The sequence below is a fragment of the Ornithorhynchus anatinus genome, chromosome 21 (assembly GCF_004115215.2).
Source record: "Ornithorhynchus anatinus isolate Pmale09 chromosome 21, mOrnAna1.pri.v4, whole genome shotgun sequence".
Lineage (NCBI taxonomy): Eukaryota > Metazoa > Chordata > Mammalia > Monotremata > Ornithorhynchidae > Ornithorhynchus > Ornithorhynchus anatinus.
This window is the reverse complement of record NC_041748.1, coordinates 2,470,161-2,483,887: the sequence shown is the minus strand read 5'-3', so window position 1 is coordinate 2,483,887 and position 13,727 is coordinate 2,470,161. Positions and strand designations below refer to the sequence as shown.

Genomic DNA, 13,727 nt, shown 5'->3' with positions numbered 1-13,727 from the left:
GACAACCTGATAACCCTGTCTCTCCCCCAGCGCTTAGAACAGTGCTCGGCCCTTAGTAAGCGCTTAACAAATACTAACATTATTATTATTATTATTATTCATCTCCATTTTACAGATGAGATAACTGAGGCACAGAGAAGTGGTTTTCCCCAGGTCACATAACAGACAAGTGGCAGAGCCAAGATTAGAACCCACATCCCCTGACTCCCAAGGCTGTGTTCTTGCCACTAGGCCGTGCTGCTTCTCTAATTAACAATCAATTATGTAGTTAATAATAGGATGGTACTTGCTAAGCCCTTACTATCGTCCCAGCACCGGAGCAGATACAAATTAATGAGCTACGGCACAGTCCCTGTCCCATGTGGGGCTCAGAATCTCACTCCCCCTTTTACAGATGAGGAAACTGAGGCCCAGAGAAGTGAAGCGACCGGCCCAAGTCCACACAGCAGATAAGGGGCGGAGCCGGGCTTAGAACCCAGGTCCTTCTGACTCCCAGGCCCAGGCTCTACCCACGGAGCCACGCCGCTTCTACTAGGGCTGATGATCTCGTATCTACCCCAGCGCCTGACACGTAGTAAGCACTTAAATACAATGATGATGAATATAATAGCAATAATAATGAGGATAATGATAATAACTTGTTTAGATGCTTTGCTGTCTGTCTCCCCCGTTTAGACCGAACCCGTTATAGGGCAGGGATTGTCTCTACTTCTCTGGGCCTTAGTTACCTCATCTGTAAAAGGGGGATTAACCGTGAACCTCACGTGGGACAACCTGATGATCCTGTATCTCCCCCAGCGCTTAGAACGGTGCTCTGCACATAGTAAGCGCTTAACAAATACCAACATTATCATTATTATTATCCGTCGCCCAGTTGTCCATTCCAAACGTTTAGTACAGTGCTCTGCACGTTCCCCCGATTAGACCGTAAGCCCGTCAAACGGCAGGGACCGTCCCTATCTGTTGCCGACTTGTTCATTCCAAGCGCTTAGTACAGTGCTCTGCACATAGTAAGCGCTCAATAAATACTATTGAATGAATGGATACTATTGAATGAATGAGGGCGGGGTGGGGCGGATCAGGGCGGGGCGAACAGGGGTGTCTGGGCGCGTCTCTAGACTGTGAATACGTTGTGATTTGTTGCTGTACCCTCCCAGGCGCTTAGTACAGTCCTCGGGACATAGTAAGCGCTCAGTCAATACGATTGAATTAATGAATGAAGTGTCGGGGCGGGGCTTGGCGGTGCATGACGTAATAAGGGGGCGGGGCTTGGAGGTTGAGGGCGGGGGTCGGAGCGCGCCCAGAGATGGCGCGATCGCGCATGCGCGGAGACGTGCGCGCGCGGAGGAAGGTGCGCGCACGCGCACTACTGGAGGTTGTCTGGGAGAGACGGTCAGAGACAGAGTGAGACAGTGAGAGACACCGAGACAGAGTGGGGGGGAGAGAGACAGAGACAGAGTCTGGGGAGGGAGACAGAGACAGTGAGAGGAAAGCCAGGGAGACAGTGTGAGAGACCAAGACAGAGCGCTCAGTCCAGTGCTCTGCACACAGGAGACGGTCAGCTCCTTGAGGGCGGGCATCGTGTCTGCTCGCTCTGTTGGACCCTCCCCAGCACTCAGCACAGTGCTTCGCGCACCCTAGGTGCTCAACAGATAGTATTAGTCGACTAGAAGATCTGAGGGCGGGGACTGTGGCTGACTCTACAGTCATTCAATTGAGCGCTTCCTGTGCGCAGGGCGCTGGACTGGACGCCTGGGAGAGTCCAGTGCGACAATAAACACCCATCCCCTGCCCACGATGAGCCGACTGTCCTCTCCCAAGCGCTCGGTACAGCCCTTAGCACCCAGCGGGCACTCAGTGAACATCACGGATGGTCTGAACCCATCAAATCCACATTTCCTCTACCTATCATTCATTTATTTCTCTTCACGTCCATCTCCCGCTCCAGACCGTCGGCTCCTTGTGGGCAGGGAGCGTGTGTCTGGGGTTCTACTGGACTCTCCCAAGCGCTCAGTCCAGTGCTCTGCGCCCAGTAAGCGCTCCATAAACACGACGGCCTGACGGACTGACCGCGTGAGGAAGCGGGCCTTCCTCCGGCTCGTCCCGCTTCGGTTCCAGGCCGCCGCTGTGATTTCCGGGGTGACCCCGGCTTAGCCCTCCGTGGGGCCGGGGGGTGGGCGGAGCTCGGTTCCCCCGGGATTCGGGGGGCGCCTGGGTCCCCCGAAGGCCCCCCAGGGCGACCCACCCGGCCCCCACCTCACCGACCGGAAGGACACACAACAGGCGGCGGCCGGTGACGTCCGTTTGTATTGTGTCCGCGCCTTCTCCTCCGTCCGAACACCCGAAATCTTCTGCGTCCTGAGGGTGGCCGGGGGGGAGGGGAAGGATCGGGGGGGAGACCCCCCACACACGGTCCCCTCCCCCCAGCCCCGTCCCCATTCCCCCACCGGTCACCCCAGGCCCAAGATGGCGGTCTTCGGTCTTCACAGGAACATGTTGTCGAAGCCGGGGGGCGGCAGGTGGTCGGGGGTCGGCCTGCAACGGGGAGGGGGGACACACACCAGGAAACGTTGGGAGGTGTGGGGGGGGGGGGGGCGTCTGTGAGGGGTGGGGTGTTTGGGGAGTTTCTGTGAGAGTGTCTGTGGGGCGTTTGTGAGGTGTGTGAGGGATGTGGGGTGTGTTTGTGCAGTGTGGCGTGTGTTCGTGAGGCGGGTGTGGTGTACCTAGGTGTGAGGTGTGTCTGTGAGACAGGGTGAGAGAAGAACCTCCCCCAGGGGGGCACAAGACCTCAGTGACCCCCCACCCTCAACCCCCTGCAGGGAGAAGTGTGTGGTGTGTGTTTCTGTATCCTCTACCCCAGACTGGGCACTTTTCTTTCATTCTGCCTCTTTCTCCCCCTCCCACCCCACCTCACGGAGCAGATCGTCCTCCTCCTCCTCCCCCTCATTCCCCCAACTCTGTTGCATTGGACTGTCCCAAGCGCTCAGTACAGCGCCCGGCACGCAGGAAGCGCTCGATAAATACCACCGACGAACGAATGGACCGTCAGCTCCCTGCGGGCGGGGGAGCGTTGTCCGCCAGCTCCGTTGGATCGGACTCCCCCAAGCGCTCGGTCCAGCACCCTGCCCTCGGGAAGGGTCCAATAAATACCCACCCCGAAGCGCTGGTTCCGTTGGGCCCGAACGGGTCGAAGCGGGCTCCCGGGGGGACGGCGCCGGGCGGGAGGCGGTTGGGGAGGCCGGAGGAGGGGTCGAAGAAGGGCCTCGGGTAGCCGGACCGCAGCGGGTCCATGATCATCCCGCCGAGGTGACCCCTGCTGCCCGGGACACGCACGGAGAACGAGGTCACGTCAGCGCCCCTCCCTCCACGGGGCCCGCGACGGGCGGTGTCCGGTCCGAGGTGACTCCGCAGGCCGGGCCGCGGGGAGAACCCAGTTCGGCCTACGACCTCCCGGACTATCCCCCCGCCACGGGCCTCGGTTCCGACCCACGCCTCCCTCCTCCTCCTGTAGACACGCGGGCAGGGACGGTATCCGCCAACTTCGGGTTGGCCGCTCCCGGGCGCTAAGTCCAGTGCTCCGCACACAGGGAGCGCTCAATAAATACCACCGGCGGATTGCTAGACTGTCGGCTGCTTGCTGGCGGGGAACATGCCTATGCGCTCTGCTGAACTGGACTCTCCCAAGCGCTCAGTCCAGTGCTCCGCACATAGGAAGCGCTCGATAATAATAACGTTGGTATTTGTTAAGCGCTTACTATGTGCCGAACACTGTTTTAAGCACTGGGGTAGATACAGGGTCATCGGGTTGTCCCAAGTGAGGCTCACAGTCTTAATCTCCGTTTTCCAGATAAGGTCACTGAGGCACCGAGAAGTGAAGTGACTTGCCCAAAGTCACCCAGCTGACAGGTGGCGGAGCCGGGATTAGAACCCATGACCTCTGACTCCTAAAGCCGGGCTCTTTCCACTGAGCCACGCTGCTTCTCAATAAATACCACCGATGGATTGCCAGACAGTCAGCTGGCAGGCACTCTATGTGTCTATGCACTCCACTGTAGTGGACTCTCCCAAGCGCTCAGTCCAGTGCTCTGCACAGAGGGAGCGCGCCACAGATAGCCCGGGGATGGACTGACCGGGGGTGGGGGGGAGACGTGTCGGCGGGGTGTGCCCCCCGAATCTGCTCACCCAAAGGGGTCCAGGTCGGCTCGTCCCACGGCAAAAGGGTCCAGCGGGTTGGGCCTGAGGTAGACAGAGAGGGTTTCATCAGAGGAAGTCGGGGGGTGGGTGGGGGGCGTCCGGAAATGGGGGTCCTCGGGCCTTTTGGGGAGGGGCGGTGGTCCAGAAACTGGGTCAACCCAACCTTCTCACCGCCCTCCACCCGGTCTCTCCGGCCCCCCGGCCCATCTACCCTGGAAGCCCGTCTCCCGCCTGTCGGCTGGTCGTGGGCGGGGAGTACTCACCCGGGGGCCGGGCTGCGGGCGTCCGGGTGCGGGGGCCGACCGCGCAGGGGGTCGGGGTCGGGATCGGCGCGGGGGGCCCGGTCGTCGTCGGCGGCCTTGCTCCGGGGGCAGAGGAGGAGGGGGCTGACGACGGCGGAGGCGATCAGGGCCCGGAGAGCTTCGCGGTCCTTGTAGACCCTGCCGGGCCCAGGAGGGGCGGGGGGTGTCGGGGAGGGGTCGGGGGGCCGGTCCCCGGACCCCCGGGGGCGAGGGCGGGCCCGGCGGGCCGGCGGAGGCCTGCGGGCCCCCCGGGGGCGAGGCCGAGGCCGGCGGGCCCCGCGGGGGCGAGGGCGGGGTCCGGCTCTCCCACCCCGGCCTTTCGGGCCCTTGCCACGGCTCCTCCTTGGCATCGAAGCGGCCCCTACTGCCCTCGCCCCCGCCCGCCCGGGGTCCCTCCCGTCGTCTGTCATTGTGAGCTCACCGACGGGCGCGTCACCGGGCCGGGACCCCGGGGCTCGGAGAGATGTCCGACAGCACCAGCCCGGGGCCTCGGGGTTCGGGGCCCCTTCGTGGATGAACCTCGAGTAACTCCACCCTCTTCCTTCCATGCTTTCATCCCTGTGGGTGATCTTTCCCTCCAGCCTTTGCTCCTCCCCACCCTGGAATGGTCCCCTATTGCCTCGGTTGCCGCTACCGGGGGAATTTCCTGGACGATGGACGGAACGTACGACTTATCGCGGTGGATACGGGAGGTCGGTGGGGAAGCCCGGCCAAGTGAGGGGGACCTCCCGGGACATAAAGACGGGTGGAAGTCGATGGAAGGGCTGCAGGGGGTCTGGCGCGAGCTGGGGGTGCGACAGGTTATAGACGTAGGCCCGTCTTTAAGGGACCCAATGCCGTCCTGTTCGCGGCCGGGATGAAGAGTCGCATCCTCCGAGGGGTAGGGAGTTTGAGTATCGACGTCGGGGCCCTCAGAGGGGAGAACGGTATATGTCGTAGGCCAGGCTGTGGCAGATCTAGGCGAGGCGGGGCGGACTCGGGAGAGCCGGGACGCCCGCGTCCGCAGGACAGACCGAGAGGCCCCAGGAGGTACCCCGAAGATACGGGAGGGGGAAGCCGTAAGGGTGAGCCGTAGACAGATGTGGATCGATCTCCTAGCGGCTACCCCGCGGAAACAGACCGGGAAACAACCTGACGCCGCGCTGGGGAGCGGGTGGAAACGGGTCCGTCCGGCCCGGCCGTTTCGACCGTTGGATTCAGCCCTGCCGTCGGCCGCTGCCCCCGCGACCCCTGATGGAACAGGGGGAGGTGGGGGAGAAGGGCCGGTTCCCAACCCGGCCCCTACCCTGGGGGTGGGGCCCGGCGGGAGACCGGGGGCCGCGAGCAGAGATGGCGATCGACCGGACCCGCACTAATAAGCGGCGGGTCCTAGCCCCGGTGGACACCGGGGCAGGACGTGCCCCTATCTACGGTACCGTGTCTCGTTTTCCTCGACCCGGAACAGCCATCGATGGAGACGGCGGGAGGACGGTGAAAGCTGCCTCCTCCCTATTCCTGCAGATAGGCCGCTTGGCCACCGCGCCGTATCAAGCGTACACACCTCCGATTCCAGAATACATTCTCCGGGAGGAGAGCTATTGCGGGGCCTAGAGGCGATGACTACAGTGGGAGAATTGTGCCGGCGCGTGCGAGCGGTGAAAGCGGCCCTCCGAGGCCACGCCCGACGGCGCTCACGCCAATGCCGGCTACTGGGAGGACACCAAGAAACCGCGCCTATGTCGTCTTTGCGCCCTTAAGCTTAGCGTTCCCCACGGCCCGGCCCGTGCCGGGCACGGGGAACGTCTTCCTCCACCGGGCGAGTACCGTGGCCTCTGCGATGAACCGGTCCGACCGTTGGGTGTGCGCCCACCTGCCGGTGTCCAGCGCCGGGTGGGTGTCCGTCCCCGGCGTGGGACCGACCGGAGTGCCGTGCAAGCCTGAGACAATGCTACCGCGGGCTTGTGGACGGCGGATGACCGGAGACCCGCCGGACACCATCGCCTCTTTAGCGGCAACCGGACCCGCTCCGGAGCCCGACTGCGGGCCCGGGATCCGTTCGACGCCACCGGCTCCGGGCGGGTCGGACGTGGGTCGCAACTCGGTGGGATTTTCCCTTCCGGGGACCTCTCCCCAGTCCCACCCCCAGCCCACACGCTTCCTGGGTGCACCCCTCAACCCTACGGGGGGTGAGGGGGAGGGAGGGGGACCCCCCCCCCCCAAGTACCTGTGGAAATCCTGCAGGTGTTCCTCATCGACGTAATCAGCCACATTCAAGGTCAAACTCACCACTTGCTGGGAGTTGCACTCCTAGGGAAAAATAATAATGATAGTACCAGGTAAGTGCTTACTATGTGCCAAGCACTGTTATAAGCACTGGAGTAGATAGAAGCTAATCAGAGTGGACACTGTCCCCGCCCCCCGTGGGGCTCACGGTCTTCACCCCCATTTTACAAAAGAGGGAACTGAGACCCAGAGAAGTCAAGTGACTTGTTCAAGGACACACAGCGGACATGCGGGGGGCGGGTAGAGCTAGAAGTGGGTGGGGTTACGGGGGGGGGGCTTAGGGAGTTTGGGAGAAGGAAGCCTCCCTGGGTCCTGGTTGGGGGCTCAAGGAGCTCTAATAGCAATTAATGTATCTTAATACCAACATTTATCATTCTCATTGCACCCTATGGTGTGTTTACAATCAGTAATGAGTATTTGCCTCAAAAATCATTAATATTATCATAATAATTACAGAAGCAGAGCAGCCTAGTAGAAAAAGCCCCGGCCCGGGAGTCGGAAGGACCTGGGTTCTCATCCCGGCTCCGCCCCTCCTCTGCTGTGCGACCTTAGGCCGGTCGCTTCCCTTCTCTGGCCCTCGGTTCCCTCCTCTGTAAAATGGGGACCAGGACCGTGAGCGCCCTGCGGGGCGGGGACCGCGTCCAACCCGATGAGGTTCTATCATCTCCCCCGGGGCTCAGAACGGTGCTCGGCACACAGTAAGCCTTTAACAGATACCGTCATCATGAAATACTACGAGAAGAAAAACGGGGCAACGGACGGAAGGCCCCTCCCGCTGCCTCCCGGGTTCCCTTTCCCCTCGGTCTCCCCGGGGGGCGGACGGGCGGACGGGCGGTCTCACCATGGCGTTGAGGATGAGGGTGCCATCGACGGGGACGGCCTTGAGGAGCAGCTCTCGGGGGGCGGCGGCGGGGTCACGGTGGTCCGCGGCCCGGCGGTAGCGTAGGGTGAAGAGGTCCGGGTCGGCGTTCCACCCGGCGGGGAGCAGCTCCGACTCCTCCTCTTCCGGACCCGCCTGCCGACCGGATTCGATCGTATTTATCGAGCGCTCACCGGGCGCGGGTCACTGCACTAAGCACTTGGGAGAGGACGGTACAGAGACGGCACCGGAACGGGGTCTCCAGACGTGCCCTTCCCTTCTCCATCTACACCCACTCCCTTGGAGAGTTCGTTTGTCCCCGTGATTCAACTCCCACCACAATAATAAAAATAATGATTATTATTGTTGTTGCGCGCTTACCGTGTGCAGAGCACTAGACTAAGCATTTGGGAGAATCCAACACGGCAATATAACAGATAAAACGAGCTGCCCCCAAGGAGCTGACGGTCTAGAGGGGGAGCTGGACGTGAAGAGAAATGAATAAATGGTGGAAGTGGCATTCCCTGCCCACAGTGAGCTGAGGGAGTCTTGGGGGAGTTTGTGGATGCTAAAAAACACTAACCCAAAACCCCAAAACAACAGTGGGGAAAAAAAAGTGGGGGGGGGGTGGAGGTTCTGAAACTGGAAACTGTCCCTGGGGCCGTTAAGGAGGGGAAAAGGAAAATGAAAAAATCAAAAACGAAAGTGAGATCTGCCTGAGGCCGGGAAATGATGGGGGGCGGGGCCGGGGGGGCGGGGGGAGACAGAGACAGAAAAAAGAGAGACACAGTGAGAGGCAGAGAGAGACAGAGAGAGACGAGGCGGAAGCAGGGGAGAGGGATCCCAGGACAGCTGAGACCCCCTCACACCCTGAAGCCGGGGGAGGGCGGGCAGGGTGCGGGTCCGACCCGATCGTGAGGCGTTTAGCGCATAGTAAGCGCTTCAATCTATCCCTAAATGCTGTCGGTCCCACCTTCACGACATCGCTCTTCTCTGCATGCCAACGGCTCCCACATTAACCCAAGCGCTCATCCTCTCCCGGCCGGAGGACCGCCTCGGCCTCCTGGCCGATCTCCCGGCCTCTCGCCGCTCCAGTCCGGGCTTGGCTTTGCCGCCCGCGTCCTTCTTCTACAAAAACGCTGAGGCCGCTTTTCTCCCCACCGTCCCCGAGACGCCCCAGTGCTCACCCGGCCCCCTCATTCGTTCAGTCCTATTTACTGAGCGCTTACGGTGCGCAGAGCACCGTACGCTGCCCCCGCCGCACACGGACACGGGTGGCCGTCGACCGTGAAGGCCTCGGTCCGCCGGCCCGCACCCGCCTCACCTCGCCGAGCGGCTGGTGCAGTCCGGCCCTCGCACCCCGCTCCTCCGATGCCAACCTGGTCTGTGCCCTTCGCCTCGTTCCTCTCGCCGACCCCTCGCCCGTGTCCGGCCTCGAACCCCTTCCCGGTCCATCGCCGACAGACGACCCCCACCCTTCAAAGTTCTCCTAAGACCCCCACCTCCTCCGGGAAGCCGTCCCTGATTAAGCCCTCTTCCTCCCTCCCCCCCCACACCTCGGCCGTGATCCCTTTCCCCCTCTGGTCCTCCCCCAGCCCCGCTCACGTCTGCGTCCTCACGCTCTGCCCCATCGGTTCGACTGCCTGTCTCCCCCTCGACCCCGTGCTCTCCACTGTACTGGACTCCCCGAAGCGCTCAGCCCAGCGCTCGGCACACGGCAGACGCTCCGCCGAGTCGCTTCTCCGGGCCTCGGTGCCCCCGTCTGTCAAGCGGGGCTGGAGACGGCGGGCACCCCCGGTTGGGACGTGTCCGCCCCGATTCGCTGGCCTCCACCCCAGCGCTTAGTACGGAGCCCGGCCCATAGTCAGCGCTTGAATGGACACCACGGCTGTCGTTATCGTCGTAAAGAAACAGCAGCGATGGGCCGGTTGGCGACTCTCTCGGCTCCTTCTCTGAGCCTGGGGGAGGAGGGAGGTTTCCGCTATCTTTCGGACGCCGGGAACCGGAGGCGGGGGTGGGCCCGGTGGGGGACGGGGGTGACCCGGGCAGATAGGAGATGCGATGACTGGACATTTTGGACAGTAAACAAGTCCGCCGGGCCGGTGGGGGTCGGAGAAGCGGCGCGGCCTCGGCGCGGCCTAGAGGGTAGAGCCCGGGCCTGCGAGGCACGAGGACCTGGGTTCTAATCCCGCCTCCGCCACCCGTCGGCCGTGTGACCTTTCCCTTCTCTGGGCCTCAGTCCCCTCCTCCGGAAGATGGGGATGGAGAGAGGGTCGGCCCCCTGTGGGACAGGGGTTGGGTCCGACCCGATTTTCCCAGATCCGCCCGGGGCGCTTAGTACGGTGCCTGCCACCTAGTAGGCGCCGAACGGATAACACAGCCGTTTCAGTCCGGTGCCTGGCACGTAGTGAGCGCCGTGACGCCTACCACGGGGAAATCAATGGCGATTAATAAGTGCTGGGGGACTCGTTCGGCGCTCACTGCGTACTGTACTGAGCGTTGGGGTGGATAGGAGCTTAGGAGTCGGAGGTCACGGGTTCGAGTCCCGGCTCTGCCACTTGTTGGTATTTGTTAAGCGCTTACTATGTCAGCTGTGTGACCTTGGGCGAGCCACTTCACTTCTCTGGGCCTCAGTTCCCTCATCTGCAAGATGGGGATGCGGACCGTGAGCCTCACGTGGGACACCCTGACGACCCTGGGACTGCCCCAGCGCTTAGCACAGTGCTCTGCACATAGCGAGCGCTTAACAAATACCAACGTTATCATCAGACGGGTGTCGGGGGCCGGGCTGGGGAGGGGGGGGCGGGGACCCCCGGCTCCAACACCTTGGGGGAGGGGAAACACCCTGGGGAGGGGCCTGGCGGTCGGGTGGGGGAGTGGTTAGGGTTATCACCGTTATTATTAGTAATAATAATTTGTATTTATTGGATGCAGAGCACCGTACTAAGCGCTTCGGAGAGGACATCGCGGGGGGGGGGGGGGTAACCCCAAAAGGCAGGCTCTCCCTCGGACCCGTGGGAATGGGAGGTTGGGGTGGGGGGAGGCCGGAGAGGGGTCAGGGGTCACGGGGAGGGGGGCGGCACCTGGTCCCCGGCGCCGAGGCAGCGGTAGCGGTGGGTGACGAGCTCCCAGTGGACGAAGCAGAGCAGCGCGTCGTGCGGGCGGGCGAGGCCCGGGGAGGCCCAGCGGAACAGCAGCTCCAGCCCCGCGCCCGACTCCGACCCCGACATCCCCGCACGGCCGCGCGCTCGGGCGCGCCCCCGACGCGCGCCCCCGACGCTAGGGGCGGGGCCGGCGCCCGCGACGTCAGGGGGCAGGGACCTCGAAACGCCACGCCCATCGCGACGCCGCCCGATCCAGGCCACGCCTTCGCCGCGAGAGGGGGCGGAGCCTGGAGACGCCACGCCCACCGCCCGGATGACGTCGTCGGGCCCCGCCTTCGCGTTCGGGGCGGGGCCTGGAGGCGCCACGCCCACCTCTGTCATACGTCACCTACCGCTGCGCACGCTCCCCCCGCCCTAGGCCACGCCCGGCGCGCCCCTACGTCACGCCTCGCGCGCAGAGGGGCGGGGCCCGTCGAGGCCCCGCCCCCTCCCCGCCGCCTTATCTCTACTCCCGGCCCGCCGCCTTCTTTCTACCAACGCCAACCTTCTCCCCGGGCGTTCTCTCCCGAGCGCTCAGCACAGTGCTAAGGAATAATAATAATTCATTCATTCATTCATTCAATAGTATTTATTGAGCGCTTACTATGTGCAGAGCACTGTACTAAGCGCTTGGGATGAACAAGTCGGCAACAGATAGAGACGGTCCCTGCCGTTTGACGAGCTTACGGTCTAATACTGAGGTCGGTATCCGTTAAGCGCTTACTATGTGCCGAGCACTGTGCTGAGCGCTCGGGAGAGATCAAGGGGTCCCCCGTGGGGCTCACGGTCTTCGTCCCCATTCGACAGATGAGGCCACTGAGGCGCGGAGGAGCGAAGTGACCCACCCCAGGTCACGCGGCAGACCCGGGGCGGAGCTGGCATCGGAATCGAGGCCCATCCGGATCCCAGGCCAAATAGCGTTTGACGAAGAGCAAGCCCCTAACAAATAATATTTAAAAAAAAAAAAACCAAAACAAAGAACGAGAGGAAATACTTTCCACGCAGTGAGGCCAGAGGAAGCGTCAGGATCGGATCGGAGTTGGAGACGACCTGTTGGAAAAAACGTCAGAATAAATAAATTAATTTATAAATAAATACACAACTCTATAAATACGGATGCCGTGCACGCTCAGCGCATACTGAGCGTTTAATGAAAACCACAGTGATTACCCTTATTTCGAGGCTAGTGCTAGGGGAACGTGTTGGGAAATTTTTCTTTTATGGAATTGGGTGAGCGCTTCCTACGTGCCGGGCGCTGTGCTAAGCGCTGGGGTGGATCCAAGCGGTCCCTGCTGTGTGGTCTTGGGTAAGTCCCTTCACTTCTCCGTGTGCAAAATGCACAACTGCAAAATGGGGATTCGATCCCTCTTCTCCTTCCTTGTTAGACTCTGAATCCCGTGTGGGACAGGGACTGGGTCCAACCTGGACGTTTAGCACGGTGGTAGGCACATAGTAAGCGAGCTCCTCGCGGGGAGGGAATCGCGTCTACCAAGTCGGCTGTGTCGGATTCTCCCGAGCGCTCGGTACAGAGCCCTGCGCACCGTTAGTGCTCAAGAAGCAGCGCGGCTCAGTGGAGAGAGCCCAGGCTTGGGAGTCGGAGGTCACGGGTTCGAATCCTGGCTCTGCCACTTGTCAGCTGTGTGACTGTGGGCAAGGCACTTCACTTCTCCGGGCCTCCGTCACCTCATCTGCAAAATGGGGATGAAGACTGGGAGCCTCATGTGGGACGACCTGATGACCTTGTATCTCCCCCAGCGCTTAGAACGGTGCTCTGCACAGAGTAAGCGCCTAACGAATACCAACATTATTATTGTTATGAATACCACGGATTGATTGCTAGACTTGCAGCTCCTTGTGGACAGGGAATGGGTCGCTGACCCCGTTCAGTTGACCTCTCCCAAGCGCTCGGTACAGCGCTCAGCGCTCAATAAATACCGTCGATGGATTAATAGACTGTCAGCTCCTTGTGGGCGGGGAACGTGTCTACCGACTCTGTTTTATTGGACGCTCCCAAGCGATCGTTGGTTAGTTCAATCGTATTTTTCGGGTGCTGACTGCGTGCAGAGCACTGTACTGGGCGCTTGGGAGAGTCCAATACAACGATAAAGAGATACACGCCCTGCCCGCAAGGAGCCGACGGCCTAGGAGGGAGGTGGACGTGAAAAGAAATGAGGAAATGAGGGGAGGTGGACGTGAGCGATGCGGGGCCGGGGCGGAGGGAGGAAGAGAGGGAAGCAGTGGGGGCGACGCGGGAGGAAGCGGGGAGACGGAGAGAAGGGGGCGCAGTCAGGGAAGGCTTCTCGGGGGAGGAGGCGGGCCTGCCAGAAGGCTTTGAAGGAGAGGAGAGTCAATGTCGGATAAATACGGTGCTCGGTACGGTGTTCTGCACACCGTAGGCGCTCAATAAATGCACTCGACAGAGGAGCCGAGGCACAGATACTATTAGAAAAAACCGTCGTCGTCGTCGTCTCCGGCCAGGAAGCTTTTCCACAAACCGCGTGAGGCTGTTTCTCGGCAAGGAGGAAACAGCCCCGAGATGGAGAATCGTCGGGGCCTTTCCTGACCCAACCTCTGCTTTCTCGGCTTTAATTAGGTTAATAGACGAAGTTGGACTTCATCGCATCGGCTAATTAGCTTAGTCACCCTCGATTACAAGCCACAACTATCTAAATAGATCTCCGCTCGGCTCTCCGGAGAGGAGGCTCCATTAAGGGCGGTTAAGAAGAGAGCGGACTCGATTTTCCGAAGCTCGGAGTTCAAAGTTCACCCCCAGTTTAGTTCCTTAGAGAGGCAGCGGGGCTCAGTGGGGAGAACCGGGGCCTGGGAGTCAGAGGTCGTGGGTTCCAGTCCCGGCTCTGCCGTTTCTCTGCCGGGTGGCCTTGGGCAAGCCGCTTCCCTTCTATGGGCCTCAGTTCCCTCATCTGTAAAATGAGGTTGAAGAGTGTGAGCCCCACGTGGGACAACCTG

At 61.5% G+C, this 13,727-nt stretch overlaps 1 protein-coding gene across 3 annotated transcripts; it reads right to left on the bottom strand.

Annotated features, from left to right (window-relative positions):
* Nucleotides 1–2,288: 2,288 nt before the first annotated feature.
* On the bottom strand, nt 2,289–10,880 carry PSMF1 (proteasome inhibitor subunit 1). 3 transcript variants are annotated; one of them, XM_029049435.2, is made up of 7 exons: nt 10,701–10,880; nt 7,600–7,773; nt 6,700–6,782; nt 4,458–4,634; nt 4,183–4,236; nt 3,155–3,316; nt 2,289–2,535 (listed from the first exon to the last, which is right to left on the bottom strand). In XM_029049435.2, the coding sequence occupies exons 1-7, from the start codon at nt 10,845–10,847 to the stop codon at nt 2,484–2,486; spliced, it is 849 nt and encodes a 282-aa protein (XP_028905268.1). In that variant the 5' UTR covers nt 10,848–10,880; the 3' UTR covers nt 2,289–2,483. The 3 variants fall into 3 exon arrangements, with proteins under 3 accessions (XP_028905268.1, XP_028905269.1, XP_028905270.1); XM_029049436.2 differs by having other exon boundaries at nt 3,155–3,313; XM_029049437.2 differs by lacking the exon at nt 10,701–10,880 and adding an exon at nt 9,223–9,309.
* Nucleotides 10,881–13,727: the final 2,847 nt, after the last annotated feature.

Bases quoted from the DNA above. Each gene is read 5' to 3' on its own strand.
- PSMF1 (XM_029049435.2), bottom strand. From the start codon at position 10,847: ATGTCGGGGTCGGAGTCGGGCGCGGGGCTGGAGCTGCTGTTCCGCTGG. The intron at 4,237-4,457 runs GTGAGTACTCCC...TGTCTACCTCAG, and splicing joins GCCCGCAGCCCGGCCCCCGG to GCCCAACCCGCTGGACCCTT. The intron at 3,317-4,182 runs GTGAGCAGATTC...TGTCCCGGGCAG, and splicing joins GCCGACCTGGACCCCTTTGG to CAGGGGTCACCTCGGCGGGA.